At 32.2% G+C, this 18,537-nt stretch overlaps 1 protein-coding gene and 1 pseudogene across 1 annotated transcript; one reads left to right on the plus strand and one right to left on the minus strand.

Moving 5' to 3' along the window:
* The first annotated feature begins 1,977 nt into the window (after positions 1 to 1,977).
* On the plus strand, positions 1,978 to 3,873 carry LOC113866067 (putative disease resistance protein At3g14460). Its single transcript, XM_027500957.1, has 5 exons — positions 1,978 to 2,736; positions 2,841 to 2,923; positions 2,973 to 3,246; positions 3,351 to 3,433; positions 3,483 to 3,873. The coding sequence occupies exons 1-5, from the start codon at positions 1,978 to 1,980 to the stop codon at positions 3,871 to 3,873; spliced, it is 1,590 nt and encodes a 529-aa protein (XP_027356758.1).
* Positions 3,874 to 11,976: 8,103 nt separating this feature from the next.
* On the minus strand, positions 11,977 to 13,818 carry LOC113865789 (annotated as a pseudogene).
* Positions 13,819 to 18,537: the final 4,719 nt, after the last annotated feature.

The following is an 18,537-nucleotide window of genomic DNA, read 5'->3' on the forward strand; positions in this document are numbered from 1 at the left end:
TAGGACAAAGAGTCATTAGAAAGTGTTATGGTTTACCAGTGTCAACAAAGATGTTAGGTAGTTTCTTACACTCTTTGTCAGTTACTGAAGAATGAGACCGCGTATTGACAAGTAAGTTTTGGGACTTACCAAACATCAATTTGGTTCTAAGTGTGATGTTTGGTTATAACAATCTGCTTTCTCATATGTTTTGCCTACTATTATGTATTCCCTAAGGGATATAAATTTCACAAAATGTGTTTGATATGTTTGTGGATGACTAAAGGTCTCATTGCACAGTCAAAAAGTGTTTGGCGAATGGAAGATGTTGGAAACAAGTACATTGAGGAGGAGTTACTTTCGAGGTCTTCTCTACGAGTAGAAAAAAAAAGATTGTTTTGTAATGTCTAATCTGGTCCACGACCTAGCCCAATATGTGTTGTAGGAGAATTTACTTGTACGCTAGAAGATGACTTCCAACAAAAAATATCTGTAAAAACTCATTATGTGTCCTTCCCACAAAACAAGAACGTGATTCATGGGAAATTGGATGACTCTATAAAACTTGTGCAACTGAGAACTTTTGTATTTTGCAAATCATCGGTCATTCACGTAACTCCTTTTACAGAGGAGTTTGTTCAATGTTTCAGAACTGTTGCTCAAGCTGAAACGTCTATAAGCACTTTCTCTATCTTGTTATCACATAGATATAATGAAAGATTCAATTAGAAAACTAAAGTATCTTCAGTATTTAAATTTTTCTTACACTTCAATCACCTAACTTCCATATTGTACTGGCTCGTTGTATAACCTAGAAACAATTTTACTTTCTTATTATTCTTGTCTTACTGTCTAACTTGTGCAAACTTGTCAATTTGCGCTGTTTAGACATCAATAGAACTAAATTATCTGAGATGTCTTTGAATTTCAATGAACTGAAAGCTCTCCAGGTATGGACGGATTTTTTTATCGGCAAAGAGAGTGGATCTCATATTAGTGAGTTGGATCACTTACACTTACAAATTTATAAAATGTGATAGATGCTGCAAATGCTTCACTGACAAACTTGGAGAGTAAAAGATATCTAGTGAAATTGCAATTCAAATGGACAACAGTGAATCATGACACACAGAATGAGATAGACGTGCTTCATCTACTACAATCACATGAATATTTGGAAAAGCTTACTAATGTGAAAAGTTCTTAATAGTAAACTTTTTCATCAACCACTTTTTGGCTGTACAATGAGACTTTCAGCTATCCATAAACACATCAAACACTTTCTGTGAATTTTATATCACCTGGAGAATACAGAACAACAGGCAAAACATCGCTTTAGATGAGAAGGCAGATTGTTATAACCACATATTATACTTGAAACCAAATTGATGTTTGGTAGGTCCCAAAACTTACTTGTCAATACACGGTCTCATTCTTCAGTAATTGACAAGGAGTGTAAGAAACTACCTAACTTCTTTATTGCTATTGGTAGACCACAATACTTTCTAACAGACTCGTTGTCCTATTTCTTGTAAAGTTGAACATGCATTGAGATTTTTATTTTTAAATGCATGATCTACAAATAACTTCCAACAATCTTGGTATTCTAGATAAGAGAGAGAATGAGTCAGGGAAGCACCGAAAATAGATGCAGCTGAGAATGTGCGTGATGTCACAATAATTTTGCTCCCACTGTTTGCAACAAATGGCTTCTTGACAATATCTCAGTCAAAAAATCTATCTAAATCATCCAAGACTATTAAAAACTTTATTCCCTCTGTTATCTCTTCCAGTTTAACCTGGAATAGATTAAAGTCTGTTGAACAAGAGTTCACAGCTTCATAAAATTTGCTAGTATTCCATAATAATTCGTTTTAGCTACTACAACCACATGAATATTCGAAAAAATTCACTATCAAGAACTTTGGTGGTTCCCTTCCCATCTGGTTGGGAAACTGTCTGTTATCTAACTTGGTGTTTTTAGATCTCATAGACTGCATGAATTGCACGTCCTTTCCATCTTTGGGATATTTGCCTTCTCTTTTGGAGCTGCGCTTAACAAAATTCAACAGTTTGCAAATGATTGGTCCAGAATTCTATGGGAACCTGATTGAACCTTTCAAGTCACTGGAAATCCTTAAGTTCAAGGATATGCTGCAATGGAAGGAATGGCTGCCGATTGAAGTTGAGGGTAGAGAATTTCCTTCACTTGTACAACTTCACCTGAAAAGATGTCCCTCGCTTACTGGAAAGCTGCCACGCTGCCTAGTTTCCTTAGGAAACCTGTTGATTTCTGGATGTCCAAACCTAGAGGATTCGCTGCCAAGGGTTCCAATGTTGAGAGAACTAGAGTTAACAGACTGCAGGAAGTTGCAACTAATCCAGATTGGGGATTCTGAGAACAAATATGCTTCCCTTGAGAAATTACGTTTAAAGAGTAGCTGTGATTCTCTTGTCACTTTTCCATTCAACTCCTTCACTTCTCTCCAAGAACTCCATATCCAAGATTGTCGCAGCCTCAAGTCCTCCTCTATTTCACCAGAGGACAATTTCTTGTGTCTACAAACTTTGAAACTTAAGGATTGCCCAAACCTGGTCTGCCTCTCTGAACGTCTTCCTGCTCCCAAACTCCAGTCACTCTCCATCAGTAGACTTCTGAAGCTTTCATCGCTGGACCATATTCAACACTTTACTTCTCTTAAGTATCTGAAGATCAAGGATTGTGATCAGCTTGAATCTGTACCTCTGCAGGGACTGGTGACTGGGTCACCTTAGAGAATTTACCATTTCAAATTACACAGTGTATGAGAAGCAAAAAATGTTTCATTAGTGGAATAATAATGGAATTTGTACCTCTGCAGGGACTGGCGGACTCCCTTCTTACTCTTATTGTTAAGGGATGTTCACTGCTAAAGCCTCTGCTTGAGAGGGGCACAAATCGGAAGCAAAAAATGTTTCATTAGCTGTGATTCTCTCGTCTCTTTTCCATTCAGCTTCTTCACTTCTCTCCAAGAACTCCATATCCAAGATTGTGGCAGCCTCAAGTCCTCCTCAATTTCATCAGAGTGTCTACAGACTTTGAAACTTAAGGATTGCCCAAACCTGGTCTGCCTCTCTGAATGTCTTCCTGCTCCCAAACTCCAGTCACTCTCCATCAGTAGGCTTATGAAGCTTTCATCGCTGGACCATATTCAACACCTTACTTCTCTTAAGTATCTGAAGATCAAGGATTGTGATCAGCTTGAATCTGTACCTCTGCAGGGACTGGTGACTGGGTCACCTTAGAGAATTTACCATTTCAAATTACACAGTGTATGAGAAGCAAAAAATGTTTCATTAGTGGAATAATAATGGAATTTGTACCTCTGCAGGGACTGGCGGACTCCCTTCTTACTCTTATTGTTAAGGGATGTTCACTGCTAAAGCCTCTGCTTGAGAGGGGCACAAATCGGAAGCAAAAAATGTTTCATTAGCTGTGATTCTCTCGTCTCTTTTCCATTCAGCTTCTTCACTTCTCTCCAAGAACTCCATATCCAAGATTGTGGCAGCCTCAAGTCCTCCTCAATTTCATCAGAGTGTCTACAGACTTTGAAACTTAAGGATTGCCCAAACCTGGTCTGCCTCTCTGAATGTCTTCCTGCTCCCAAACTCCAGTCACTCTCCATCAGTAGGCTTATGAAGCTTTCATCGCTGGACCATATTCAACACCTTACTTCTCTTAAGTATCTGAAGATCAAGGATTGTGATCAGCTTGAATCTGTACCTCTGCAGGGACTGGCGGACTTCCTTCTTACTCTTATTGTTAAGGGATGTTCACTGCTAAAGCCTCTGCTTGAGAGGGGCACAAATCGGAAGCTTCTCTCTCGCATACCGCATTCAACCATTGTGGATTAAGCAACATCACAGAACTCCTACTTTCAGGTGGTTTTTTGTCATTCTAAGTTGCATCGTACGCTTTATGATAAAATTCATTTACCATCGTGTTATCTTTCTTTAATGCAGCAGTGTGCAGTGCAGTTTGCAGTTTGTAATAGATAACATAAAAGACCCAACCATACTTCATTTCCAGTTGCTATGTCGAAGGATAAAGACCACCAATCTGTCATGCACCTTCAAATATCTTTTAGGTCAGCATATCATTTTCAGCTTTTTTTAGAGCAAATAAAATTATCTTACTAATTTACATTTAAAATATGTTAGACATGGACTTGAAGTTTATTTATTAAGTTATCACTGTGGAAGCTTTGTATACTGCAATTTGAGTTATTTGATTTGATATCTCCCCTTTCCTTTGAATCCAGCTACTCAGTTCTTGTCAAGAGGAACCCCACTTGTATATTCAATACATGGATTGTAAGGCATTTTAGAGAAGATGACTATACGGTAACAGTTTTTTTTTCAAAATCTGATGAATTGTTATTGCTGTTTCTACCTCGTGTGTGTGCATAATTGTAAATTCAAACTTAAAACATATGTTTTTCTTTTACATTTTTGTCTCCTGCCTTATTTCTACATTTCTTTATTTGCCTTCCATTTTTGGTGTATGTTTGTGGTTTTTTGCATTCTAAGTTGCATCACAAGCTTTATGATAAAATTGATTTACCATCATGTCATCTTTCTTTAATGCAGCCGTATGCAGTGCAGCTTCATCTGTTTGTCGCATATTTTTTATTTCTTAGCTGGTAGGGTTTCAACGAGCATGCTTGTGAATGGACATGAAATGGTAATCCTTATGTTTTGCTAATTCTATTATGTAATGAACGTGTTTAAGAATCTTTTATCTGCATTTCTTGTCAGCTGTTAGGATATGAAGTCAGTACTGAATAAGGACACTGAACAAGAACAGGTCCATTAGCTAGACTTGTTAGATTTGGTTGGACAAAAGGGGAAATCATATTGGGGGAAGGGCATTTGGTGTAGTTGACAATTTTGTGAGTGAGTGAAAGGAGAGATCCTTTCTGAAGGGGAAACCTTTGGGGAGAATTCTGCTTTATATTTTTTGTTCTCTGTTTCAATAATACAGTTCTGCTCTGCTCTCTTGATTCTTTCTGTCTTGTTTCCATCTTAATTCTCAGAGTTCCGACCATTGAGTTAGTTTGGTTTAGTTTAATATAGTTTCCTTGCTCAACTCCTCCTTAGTGATTGGGTTCTTCCATGCTTGGTGATAAGGGGTTTGTTAGTTCTTTTAACTCCCTTTGACTGTGCTTGTATGATCAATGTTTATGGGCTATTTATCTCCAACATGCTTCAAAAGAATATGAATTTTGTGTTAGGTTTGAAGCTATGGCATCATAGGTGAGTGCTTATTGTTTTAAGATGCTTTGGATAAACTATTTTACTGTCCAGATATAGTGCATGCACTGTAATTACATAAAAAAATCTTTTTTCAGTTTGGTTGAAAGAGCTAGTAAAATGTTGAATTGAGTCTCCCAGTTCTTTGATAGTTCATAGTATTATTTATTCCAAAAGTATTGTAATTTAAATAATGTGAATTAAGGGTTTATATCTTTTATTAATTTTATTTTTGTAATTCTATTTCTTCCTATACTCTTGAGTGAGCTCTATTTGTAATATAATTTTTTATTTTATTTTACATAGTGATGGCAATTCAGAGAAAGATGTTTGAAGCTAACGAAAGTAGTGTGGATGAGGCTCCCACTTGGACTAATTATTACAGTTGTAGCTTGCCTTTATGTCTTCCGGTGGCAAGAAATAAGCTATTTTAGTCCACTTGTGAAAGCTTTCTTGATCAATGGTAATCTAATGTAGCCTTTTGTCATCTGCATACTTTTTTTTTTTGGTTATGAATAATCAATGGTATTTTCCATAATCTTATCTCGCTTCAAAACATATGGAACCAAACATAGTAGAACAACTCCTGAAAACATCACTCCACAGTATTTCTAGAATTTTAACAATGAAGCTCAATTGTTATGCCAGGTTTTGCATTTTGGAGCTGGCTGAGCCTTTGTATATTCTTTAATAGAATTTGGTCTTGCTTGAATTACTGCTGATGGTGGAGACAGTAGCTACTTTTTTACAGTGCTTGACAATAATACATTGTCAAGCAAACTGTAATTGTAAGAGGCCAGTGATTTTGATCTTTACCTTCCTTGTCGTTAAGCAGACAGATTGTTTTTTCTATTATTCTTGCAACATGCTAAAGACAGGTTGAATTCCTGATTTCTATTCTGCTAGTTACTGTTGTCTCTGCAAATTGCTGTTGATTACTTGATTTTGTTTTGTTTTGTTTTTTTTAATGACATTTGTTCATAAACATTAGAACAGTGGATCGTCAGACCAAGTATTGTATTCTACTTTGCTCATTTAAACAACTACATTCTTGATGAATTGAAGGTCGTTCAGATGTATCAAAGCAATTCAATGATCAACAGCAATCACAGAAAGTAGAAGTCATAGAAAATCGAGAAAATGATTAAAATAAAGTCATAGAATTGATGGACTGAAACGAAGTAGCTATCATGGATCAACTCTTCTATAAATTTCAGCTTTACGGTGGAGATCCAGAAACGTTTTAGATCTCAAACAGATGTCTCCATCTGAATGCAGCTGATTCAGAATTTAATGATCATAGTACTTGTATGGTTGGATACACCATATAATCAAGCTGTGTATGGCCTTTTGGACAAATTAGGTTGGTATTTGATTTGGATAATTTGTACTAGAAAGCTTAATTATTTTATTCTAATTTTGATTGCATTAAGAGCGTTTCTTATTTTGATTGAGAAACATGATAAATGTTTTTTCTCCCAGTCTTTCAGGTAGCTTAGTGGTGAGCTTGTCTTACCTTTTGAAGAAAGTTCATATGCAACGCGTGCAAGGTCTGCTTCAGGCTCTATTTCTCTCTTCTTGTCTTGATGTTTGGACCAGAAAACCCTATTGTCCAGTATTTTTTAACTATTGTTTGCTTCTACTTTACTTTTTCTTCTTTATCTTCCATGTTGCTTTTGGCATGCAATTCTTGATTTGTCTCTCATTTCTCTCCCTTTCATTTACTTGGTTGTTGTGTTTGCAATTCAAAGTTTATTAATGAAACAAGGTGGGACAGGGTTCAGTAAATGCTAACATTATATAGCTTATATTACATTATGGGAAATATAGTTATTTCCATATGTATGGCATTCTTTATGTCACATGCATTAAGGTCACAGTCATGATTTCATGACTATGTTAAGAATATTTTATCTATACATTTTTAACTCACTGTTGTAATTATACTATGTTGAGCGCCTTTCATATTTAATCATAAAGTTTACTATTTTTGGTTGAGCATACAGCCATCTTAAGATTGTTTTCAATTTCACAGAAATGTGGTTTGGTCATTCCTGGAAGGACAAAATCCAGAAAAAAGCAGGAAACTAAGAAAGTGCCTCACAGAGTCCCTGAAGTTAGTTTTGTTGATAGGTATGTCAGTTCATTTAATTTGATATTTTGTCCTGGATACATATTTCTTTATTTTCCTATTATTCAGTAACAAGAAGTTATTTCTGGTCCTTACATGAAGAAAGATGCAAATTTATGTGTATCTCAGTGGTTTTTCAAAGATTTCTTAAAGCTTTTAAAAGAAAATAAGGTATTTTTATTTTGGTCTTTCTCGGAATCTTTGACTTAAATTGTATCTCGACAATATAAATTACTGTATAGCCATATGCGATGCTATGTTGTCTAATATTCAGTTTTCTTTACAATGCTGTATTGAACTATCACTCTTCTATTGAAATAGGAAAACTTAAACCTATGTTTTTCTATGTTTTCCTTATATGAATTTCTTTTGTGAGAAGAAAAAAGAACGACAGAGTAAGTTTGAATCTAACAATCTATGAGAATATTATCCTTTCCCTTGGTGGCACCTATTGTGGAAAAAATGGTAGAATCACACATTTAGGCATGCGTGGAGCATAACTGATTTTTTAATCACATGTCTAATATATTTTAAATGTAAATTAGTAAGATAATATTATTTGCTCTAAAAAAGCTGAAAATGATATGCTGACCTAATGTGACATTTGAAGGTGCATGACAGATTGATGGCGTCTTTATCCTTCGACACCGCAACTGGAAATGAAGTATGGATGAGTCCTTTATGTTATCCATTACAAACTGCACTGCACACAGCTGCATTAAAGAAAGATGACATGATGATAAATGAATTTTATCATACATCAATGGAAGCGCTCTACTTGCCATATGTGGTTCTTACGTTGACTTTTTCTCCATACAAACATCATCAACTCCGCATTTGGTAATATGTGATTGATTATTGTATTTATTGAGACACATGCTGAGAGGATAATATTTTTTTGTTTAATTCTGATTTATCAAATCTAGTTGTATTTTTTACTTTTCCATATTTTTATCTTGTTTCTCAAACGGGTTCTATTTCAATTATTGAATCCTATTACTAGAAATTTATGTGTTGCTAGTTAATTAGGTTGCTATGTAGTAGCATGCATTTTGTGAAATAAATATGCATCCAAAAGGATAAGGAGCCTTATGATAGTTTCGGTCGTAACAAAACTTTTGCCTCAAATTCTAAAACACGATCTTATGAACAAAGTTTTCAATCTTTTTTTTTTTTTTTTCTCTTTCGAGTCCATCCAATGAAAATTTTTAAAGAAAATTTTTCTTGTAATGTTTAAACACTTGACATTGCAATGGATATTAAATTCATTCTGAATGATCATGACTCATGGCTTTTGTGTGTGTTTATTTAAATTGAGTAAATCATCATAATAAAAAAATTCTTATTTACTTAAGAGTATTACATCCAATACTCAATAAAATAAATAGTGCAGTATGCATGGTTGAATTAAATTTAAAATATTAAATATAAATCTATATTGATTAACATGTGTAATACAATAATAATATAAGAATTTAATATTAAACAAGAAGTGATAACTGAAATTATTTTTTAAAAATATTTTATAATTTCTATAAGCTAAGTGAGGTTTAGGTGAAATTTTGTAATGGAAAATAACTTTTAAAATTAGTTGATGTGAAGTTTTAAAATCTGACTTTTTTTGTAACTGATTTTTTGACTGGCTGTGCATGCTCTTTGGTGCCTGTTTTTAATTGCTTTCTGAAAATTCAGACTCACCATCTTGATCAATCTGTCATTTAAGGGAAAAAAAAACTGCCAACTTGAAAATATATATTGATTATTAACTATTAATTTAAATAATTTTTTATTTAATATTTAATATAATAATTCATAAAAAAAAACAAATTGAATCATACTCATTATTTATTACTCATGTATTAGTACGAACAAAAGTTATTCAAATATATTAAACACATGATCATTAATTTATTTTTGAAACAAGTGAATAGATGAAATTGATAAAATAATGTATATTATATTCAATCTTCTAATATAAATATAAATAGTGTAGTTATATATTGAATAGAAATTGTTCAGATATTTTAAACACATCCGAGTTGATTTACTCTCGAAACAAGTGAATAGATTAAACTGATAAAATAATGTATATTACATTCAATCCTCTAATATAAATAGTGTAGTTATATATTAAATAAAAATCTATATTACACAACCGTTGTAATATAATAATAATATATAAAAACTTAATATTAATCAGGTAGTGTTATCTAAGCTTAATTTTTAAAACATTTTTTATTTTCTATAAACTAAGTGGGGTTTAGAAGAAATATTTTAATGGAACTTGATTTTTTATTTTCTATAAACTAACTGAGACTCCCTAGTGTTTTTGCAGCCAGAGGGAGACCATTGCACTTATTTACTATTTTTTGGCCAATTTGTGCCAACACCGGATGCTGATCCAGGTTTCCTGAGTTGAATGCATGACTTGAGAATAACTTCCAGATATCTTCATAAGATAGAAGCGAGAGGGACTAAGTTAAATCAGCACAAACTGCCGATACTTTTACTAGGTGTGGTGACTAATTTTACTTCCATAGTTTCCTGACAGAAAGGGCTTTTGGAAGATGTCCCAATCAAGGAAATTCTCATTCCAAAACCCATCCAAAACAAGTAGAAACCTTCGTCTTGTCAGTCTATCTTCCAGATTGATTTGGAGTACATTCAAGTCTGAGATATTAGAATACCACAAAGTGAAAGAGTGAAAAACTTTTTTGGTCATTTCATACACATCTGATGTCTCTGAAACAGAGGTCCATGCTCTTGATTGAAAATGATTCCTCAACTGCACATCATTGCACAAAATCTGAGCAAGAGTCCTCTTACCTACCCCTCCCATCCCAACACAGCAACCACAGACACCCTTTCTTCATTGGAATTGCCAGATAGCAGAAAATTAATAATCTTCTCCCTATCAGCGTTTCTACCAAACACTCGATGTTCATCCACCAAAGTTGTAGCTGATGCTAACGGGAGTGTCAGTGATTTACCTACACTGCTTTCCTTAAGACCAAGAACATCTTTATGCTCTATTATAGATTTCAACCCCTGAACTATCTTCTCAACTTTTCCTTTAACTCATTCAGCAAATGGATTGAGAGAAGAAGCATAACCTCTTACCTTATCTAAGGTGGTGTGAAACCCAGAATTGATCTTATCTTGCATGGCTTTCGTGGCAATCTCATCCAAGACATCATCAGCATCATAGGCAGCATTTTTAAGTCCATTCTTTCACCGATGGATTAATAAACTATTTTTCCTCAGCATCACTTAAGCAGGTAGCGACAGACAGCAAAAGCATCTTCAGCTTCCCTAGAAGTGCCTCATCAAGATGGTTGCCCCAGAAGAATTCTAAAAGCTCACGAGGAGCTACCGTAGCCAACCGCACTTGTAGGAAGGCAGAGACAAACGAACCTAGCATATCAACCATGATGCTGTGATTGTGATCTTTTCAGAACGTGAAAAAGTGGAAGAAATGTAATGATAGTTGTCTAGTGTTTATAATTCCCTGCTTTGTTGAGACACTAAAGGAAAACGATAAGGCTTTGGTGTTTAGACTAGAGAGAAATTGCTTTGGCTTCGAGGCAGCTGACTTCTCACTCAGTTACAACCAAGGAAGCAGGTAATGGTGTTGTGGACCCACCTGATTTGTTTACCATGAGTTGAAGTTTGAAATTTCAACGAAAGAAAGGCCAAAATGTTGTAGAGCCCTGGAGCTTGGAATTCTGAGTTCTTAAAATCAATGTCAAGTACATTCTTAAAATCAATGTTAATTATTGATCTGAAAACACGTTATAATTTTTACTGAGAGGGGAGAGAGATCAAATTACCGGAACCTGCTGGGGAAATGAAGGACGCCCCGTCAGTAATTAGCTTAGGGGCACGTACTCCTTTTATTATCTCATCATATTCCACACGAACGAAGTTATTATTTATATTTACGTTCATGCAAAATCCCAAATGCTAGAAAAACCAGGAGGGGACAGATGAAATATTAAAGTGAGACTCTTCAGAGCATAGCAGCCATAAACTTATTTTACAATAACAATTTATAGGTATTCCAAGGAAAACCTATCTAACAGGCATTCCTCAAAGGCAAACATTTCCCTCATTCTCTATCATTGGGTCCCACGAATTTATTCCAGGAATTTGTCTGGGTAGTCTTCAAAACCACTACAATTACAAGGTTCCTTTTGTAGTGAGTGACAGTGACATCTGAAGTAGCTAAATTACTTTATGGAATGTATTTATATTTCTTGAGAACTAAGGATCAAACACTTAAATTTCCAGACAGATCGTGCATACCCGGGCTTTACTTTCTCAACACGTCTTTTATCAAAGCACGGGATGAACCGAGATTAAGGTACCCAACAGCTGCCTAAAAGGGTGATCCCTTGGTAAAGTAAGAACAGAATATTATTCCTTGACAGTTCAACGACAATAGCTCATTATTTGATGAACATTATTATTTATTAACAGATAAGCTTACAAACTTTCACATATTCAGTAAACAAATTAAGAAAATCCATCACAGTTTTGAATTCTGATATAGTGAAGCCATAGGACATGTGAGTATCGGGTCCCCTGACTAATGCAAATTGCTTGGTCAGATGACCCAAAACCAAGCTATAATAGACCCAGCAGCCAGACCAAAAACTAAGAATAATACACTCACAATCCCTGCCGTCTCTGCATGCTGCAAATTTACAGTTTTAGGAATCAAAATCATCAATACACTGGTTAAGTAGCCATTAGTAAGCCCTAACAGGCAAGTCAGTATTGTCACGCGAATCTCAGTTCGGAAGAATTTGGGACCGTGCAAGCACCCTAAGAAGAGAGGGAACAACAATCTTGCTATGCAACCACCTATTGCAATTTTTGCATTCTCTATGAGGTATACGCCAGTGAGACACTTGCCAACAAGATCAAACACATTATAACTAGCAATTAGGATAATTGGGTACCAATCCTTAAGAATTTGAGAGTGCACATCCTCAGTAACATAACCAGGAAATATAGCCAGAGTCACAACATAAATGAGCACCCATACCACTTGACTCTTCCGACAATATTCCAGACAGTTGACCTCCAGACAGCTCCCGTCAAGGGATCATTATCTTCATTGGCAGCAACCGCCTGAACCGTAAGTTCATTATAGTACTTCATAACAGGAAGTCTGTGCACCAAGTTGCAGAAAACCATGCATATGAACACAATTACAATTGATACAGCAAAGTAAAGATTTGCACTCTTTTGCACGCCTAAGGCATCTTGTGGGTAAACAGCTTTTGTAAATATCCTCAGAACCGCACAAAGCACCCCTGAAGTCAAAACATCCATCCATAGTGAAAAAAGAAGAACCATGTACCCTACCCAACTTCAATAAACAGAAATACATCTATGATCTTTGACAAAATAGTGGCATACGTACCTAAAATCCAGCATATTAATGTGCTTCAGATTATAGGGTACTAAAAACCTAAAACCATGAACTATCAAAATCACACCAAAATGAACCCTGCCTAATTGGTTGACATTGACTAAGCCCTAAATTGGTCATCTGCCAAACATAACGAGCATTTGGAAAAACATTAAAAATCTGTAGCCGAGGATTTAACACACAAACTATAACTAGTAATGTTTATTCAAACATACATCCCTATAACTAAGTAAAATTTAGGGTTTAAATAAAAGTCATTTAAACATGAATCCAAATATGCTCATTAAGTTTCATCTAAAACTCAAGCTCCATTTTGTGCGTTTTATTATTCATTAATTCATTACCTTGTAATAAGAAAAGAAATCATTGCTAGTAACCAACTAACTACCAGAAGCAGCAGTGCCGGCGATGACAGCTTGCATGTACCTCTCCGGCAACTCGCCGACAGAACCAACAATGGAGCCCTGGACAAGCGCATCGGCTACGCCGGAAAGGGCAACCGCGCCAGCGGTGACGTAGAAGCCGGCATAGAGCCCGACCCGGCCCTGAACGCAGAAGGCATCGAGAAGGGGAACGATGAGAAGAGAAACAAAGAACAAAGCGAGAACATCGATGATCCTAACGTGCGTCAGATTTGTGGCTGTAGAGGATGATGAGGAAGATTCCAACGAGACCGATGAGCATGCAAAAGACGGCGAAGATGCGGTCAACGCTGGCATCGGGGTAGAGGTAGGAGAAATAGTCAATGGCGGTGATGAACACGTTCCAAGGGAGAAGGTAACCGAGGCAGAGGGTGAAATACACTATGTATGTTAATTGCCATTTGTCTTCTGGAACATTCTTGCTTCGTGTGCCCGAACCTGAAGGGAGGAGCGAGGTCGATTCTGTGAAACCCATCCCTATCCCTTCCGGTTCCGATTCCGGTTCGGAGTTCTCCATCCACAACTGTCCAAGACCAGGAATCCACGATGCTTGTTCCTTAATGGTAACTGCTTAGTTACCCACAGGAAAAACCAATGTCTATAGTGATTGCTTTTATATTTTGTATTTTTTATTTTTTGTTTATCTAAATTTAGGATGTGGGCTCTCCCACTTCTATTTATTAATGAGAATCAAAATTAATTTCACAATAAAAAAAACTGTATTTTAAGAAAGAAAATATCTTTTTCTATCTAGTTATTTGGCATCCATTTCTAATGTTGACTGAATTCGGTCGGTGATACTCTCACATTCTAATTGTGAAATTATTATTAGGATAATATTTTGATTTGACTAATTTATTCTTTATAAACTTATATTAAGTAATTAATTAATAACATAATAACTTTTTAAAGAAAAATTTCTTTTAAACAAATTAAGTATGTTGTAATTTAAAATTAATGCATATTAAGAGTATGTTTAATTTCTCTTTTTAATTTTTTTTCTAAATATAGTATAAATTATTTAAAATAAAAAATAAAAAATAAAAAAATCTTTTTAAAAGAAAAATAAAACATACCCTAAATGTTTAATTGTCATATTTATCTTAAGTTTGTAAATAATAATTTTAGTAGACATTTGTTTTTGAAAAAAATAATTTTCTTTTTTTAATATCTTTGGTTAAGAATTTTTTTATTTTTATTTTTGTGTTGGTATTATTCTACTACGTAACAATGCAAAACTAACTAACAGAGGAAAGTGAAATATTTGTTACCTAAAAAGATTTATTAAATGAAAGGATTTTTCTTGAGCATTTAATGTTACTTATTTATTTAAATTTGACATGCAGTAATCATGTAAAAAAATTGATATTCTAAATCAATTTGAATCGTCCGATTGAATCCGTAAATTAAAAAATTGACAAATTAACTAATTCAAGTAATATATTTGATCAAAAAATGCATTGAAAATAGAAAATTTTGGTTACATTGTTAAATAAATTAGTGGATTGCCCATTAATATATTTTAAAAAGAAAACAATGAAGAAGTTAAAAAACAATCATCGTGTATATGAAGGTTGTTGTTCACCATCTGCGTTTGATATTATATGTGAAGATCATTTTAAAATAACAGGTTAAAAATAGTATTGTCACAAACTAAAATTTTAAAAATTAATAAAAAAAACTATAAAAAAATTGAAATTTTACAAAAGACAAAAAGCTGAAGTGCTGCATCTCAAGTCAACAAATAAATAAATAAATAAAAATTATTTAATTTGCACATTTATGGTAGGTATGACCATCATTAACAACAAAATTTTTAATTTAAGTATTTGATATAATTGTAATCATAAGTTAAACTTCAACAACTCCTATAATTTCAAAAAAATAATTTTAAAAAAATAAGAGAAAAATAATTTATTATTATTAAATTATTATTATCTAATTTAACTAATAATTTATTAGTTTAATTGCTAACCTAATGACTCATTATGACAATGAGTTATTGTTGAAGTTTTACTATAACACTGCAATCCAGATTCAATATTCTCTTATTATTTTTTTTAAGTTTTTGTCCTAAAGTACTGGACTTAGGCCCAACTCTAAGAGGAGGGACCAATGCAACTCGCGTGCGAATGCCTATGACCAAAAGAAAGAGACTTTACCTGCGAATGTCCAATCAAGTATTTTTGTTTTTAAAATTCATTTTTATTTATAACTGCCAGAATTTGATTTAACTATTTTTTTAACTAGTAAATTTTTATTTTAATATCTATAATATGTAGTATTATTTAAATTAATTTTTAAAATTCAAATAATTAAAAAATAAAATATCATGAAAGGAGACAAATATAGAATTTAATTATTAAAAAATTTTAAAAATTAAAACTGAAAATAATTTTAATATATTGAAAAACAACGGCGGCATTGAATATCTATTTTAGATTGCTATATATAATTTATGGAGACACATTCTCATTTTATTATTTAATTTAAAATTTTTAATAACAAAGATTAACATAATTGAAGATTACTTGTGTTTATTTTATTTTACATTATTACTTATTTGTTTATGAAATTATTTTTAAGAAATTGTTTAATATATTTATGGTTTAATCATTTTATTTCTTTTGCGATTTCTTCTCTTTGTTAATAAAATGCCTTTTTTTTGGAAAAGAATTGTTATTTTATTCACACACTTTTTATAATAAAAAATTATAAATTTTTAAACTCAAATTATTAGTTTTATAACAAAACTCATATCTTTAATCGAATAAAAAATTTAAAAATAAGAATATATTTGATTATTGTTTTAAATATAATTTTTTATTTTTAAAAATAAATTTTAGTATAAATTTGTATTTAATTTTATTTTTAAAATAAAAATTATTTTTAAAACAGTAATCAAACATACTTTAAAAGTCTTTTATTTTTTTTCAATGTTTGTATGAAAATAGAAGACATAAAAATTTTCTTAGTACAAATTTCATCTGTTGTAGCTTAAACATACATGCTATAACATGTTTCGTGCCTTTCTCCATCACATAAAAATTTGAAGCCAAAATATTTAAACAAATAACACAAAACGATACACAGTCATTACTGTGGATATCCAAAAATAAGATATCAACCCTTTGCCTTGTCCACACTGCTAAGAGTTGCACGAGATGGTAAATAAGACACACTTCTAAGAGATATTAAAATAATATAAAAAAATGTTTTAAAAAATATCTTATTTAAAAGAATTATTTTATCAGTTAACATATTAGTAACTATGTTATGTTTTAAATATCATTTAAAAAAAAACAATATTTTTTAAGACGAGACTATTTTCTAATATTGAGAAAGGAATAAGAAACTAAAAAAAAAAAGATTTTAATATACTGAATATATAGTCTGTTCAATTTTAAAGATTTTTGGTTAAAAATATTAATATATTTATGAAATAAATTAAAATTTTCATAGTTAATATACTTAAAAGAAAAACTTTTTGTTACTTATATTGATCTTATAGATATATAATGATATTTTTAATTAAAAAAATTATATTCAAAAAGTATATAAGATATAACCTTTATAAAAAGAAAAGGTTCTCATCAAAATGCATTTACACCAAGTGTGGTGTCAAATTTGGACATATAAACTATTTAATAATTGTTTATAAAATATGATATTAAAAAAATTCGACTTTCAAATTATTTTATATTATTTTTAAATTATATATTAAATTTGCACATTGATAATATATACTATTTTTATAATTATATATATTACTTGTTAAAATAAAAATAACTTATTAATTTTATTTTTATAATTTATTTATTTAATTAAATTCTTTAAATAAACAATTTTCTCAAATTTTATGAAAATTTATAAAATAATGTAAGTGTCCAAGTTTCAGATGTTAAGAATCATATATGCCAATCACATATTTCGAGCTTGATTAAATTAATGTAATAATTATTTGTTTAATTTATTATAAAATGCTTACATTTTTTTGTTTTTCAAAATAATTTTTTAATCTTGTAATGGTTTTGTTTTATTGAATTTAGATATACTATATAATGTTAAAAAAAATTTCTGTTGCTTTTTAAATTTATTTTAGATTCATAGATACTTAATGTTATACATAAACAAAATTTAATATATAGGTTTACATTTATGAGTTGATATTATATAACTCTATATTAAATGTAAATCTATATTGTGCAACCGTTGTAATACAACAATAATATATAAGAACTTAAGGTAGTGTATCTAAGCTTAGTTTTATTAACAATTTATAAATTATTATAATGTTTATATGTAAATGGAATTTAGTATCTACATATTTCTTTAACTGTTTCAGTATAATGTAATTATTAAGTCAAGGTTTATTTTGTATATTTTACTTATTTGTTAATTTTGTGAACAAATTCATCCACAAAAAAGTTTTAATTTCTTTTAAATTTTATATTGTTTGTTTTAATTGAAATTTATTTTATGTCCTCCAAAATTACACAAATTTGAGAATCAAAAACTTAAGGTGTTATAAATTGGTATTACAGCAGTTCATCCAAATCAACCTGAGAGTATGAGACTAATTCATTTGTGGTATGTGCTCATATATTCTTGTTTTACAACAATATAAAGTGATTGTTTGCTACTATAGCCTATTTAATGTGAATTGTTTGAATTGCTTAAATTGACTGTATAAATGTATTTGTGTAAATGTGAATAATAGCTACTGATATGCTTGGTTGATTTCTTTTTAAATTAGAATTATAGCTAGTTGAAGTAGACCTAATGGGGCTACAAATGAAATCTTGGCACGTATGGCACAAGTCCTGGAGACCTTGGTACATAACCAGAACACTGAGTTCTGTGGTCTGTCATCATTTACTAAGCACAACCCTCCAAACTTTGAAGAGAAATTTGACCCTGAGGGAGCTTAGAGATGGGTAAACGACACTGAGAAGATTTTCAAGGCAATGAGATGTCGCGAAGAGTATAAGGTAACTTATGTCACCTGGTCGAGATTTGTTGTTATCAATATTTTCCAAACCCCTTCACTTCCTTCAATTATTTCTTCTTTGTAACCCCCCACCACCGCGATAGTAATGGCAACGACAACAACTTCCTCCCTCCAAAGACGTATTTTTCCTTCTCACAAATGGCAATAACCAAGGATTACTATCTCACCGACCATATGACTTACTGATTTGGGCCCCTTCGGCATTGATGTTGACTAGAAGAACTCGCCAAAGTGCTCACAGCCTTATACAACTAGTTTAGTT

Source organism: Abrus precatorius, unplaced genomic scaffold (genome assembly GCF_003935025.1).
Source record: "Abrus precatorius isolate BTA unplaced genomic scaffold, Abrus_2018 Scaffold4, whole genome shotgun sequence".
Lineage (NCBI taxonomy): Eukaryota > Viridiplantae > Streptophyta > Magnoliopsida > Fabales > Fabaceae > Abrus > Abrus precatorius.

Coding starts and splice junctions, on each gene's coding strand:
- LOC113866067 (XM_027500957.1), top strand. CDS start 1,978: ATGAATTGCACGTCCTTTCCATCTTTGGGATATTTGCCTTCTCTTTTG. Junction 2,924..2,972: donor GAGAGGGGCACAAATCGGAA/GCAAAAAATGTT, acceptor TTTTCCATTCAG/CTTCTTCACTTCTCTCCAAG. Junction 3,434..3,482: donor GAGAGGGGCACAAATCGGAA/GCAAAAAATGTT, acceptor TTTTCCATTCAG/CTTCTTCACTTCTCTCCAAG.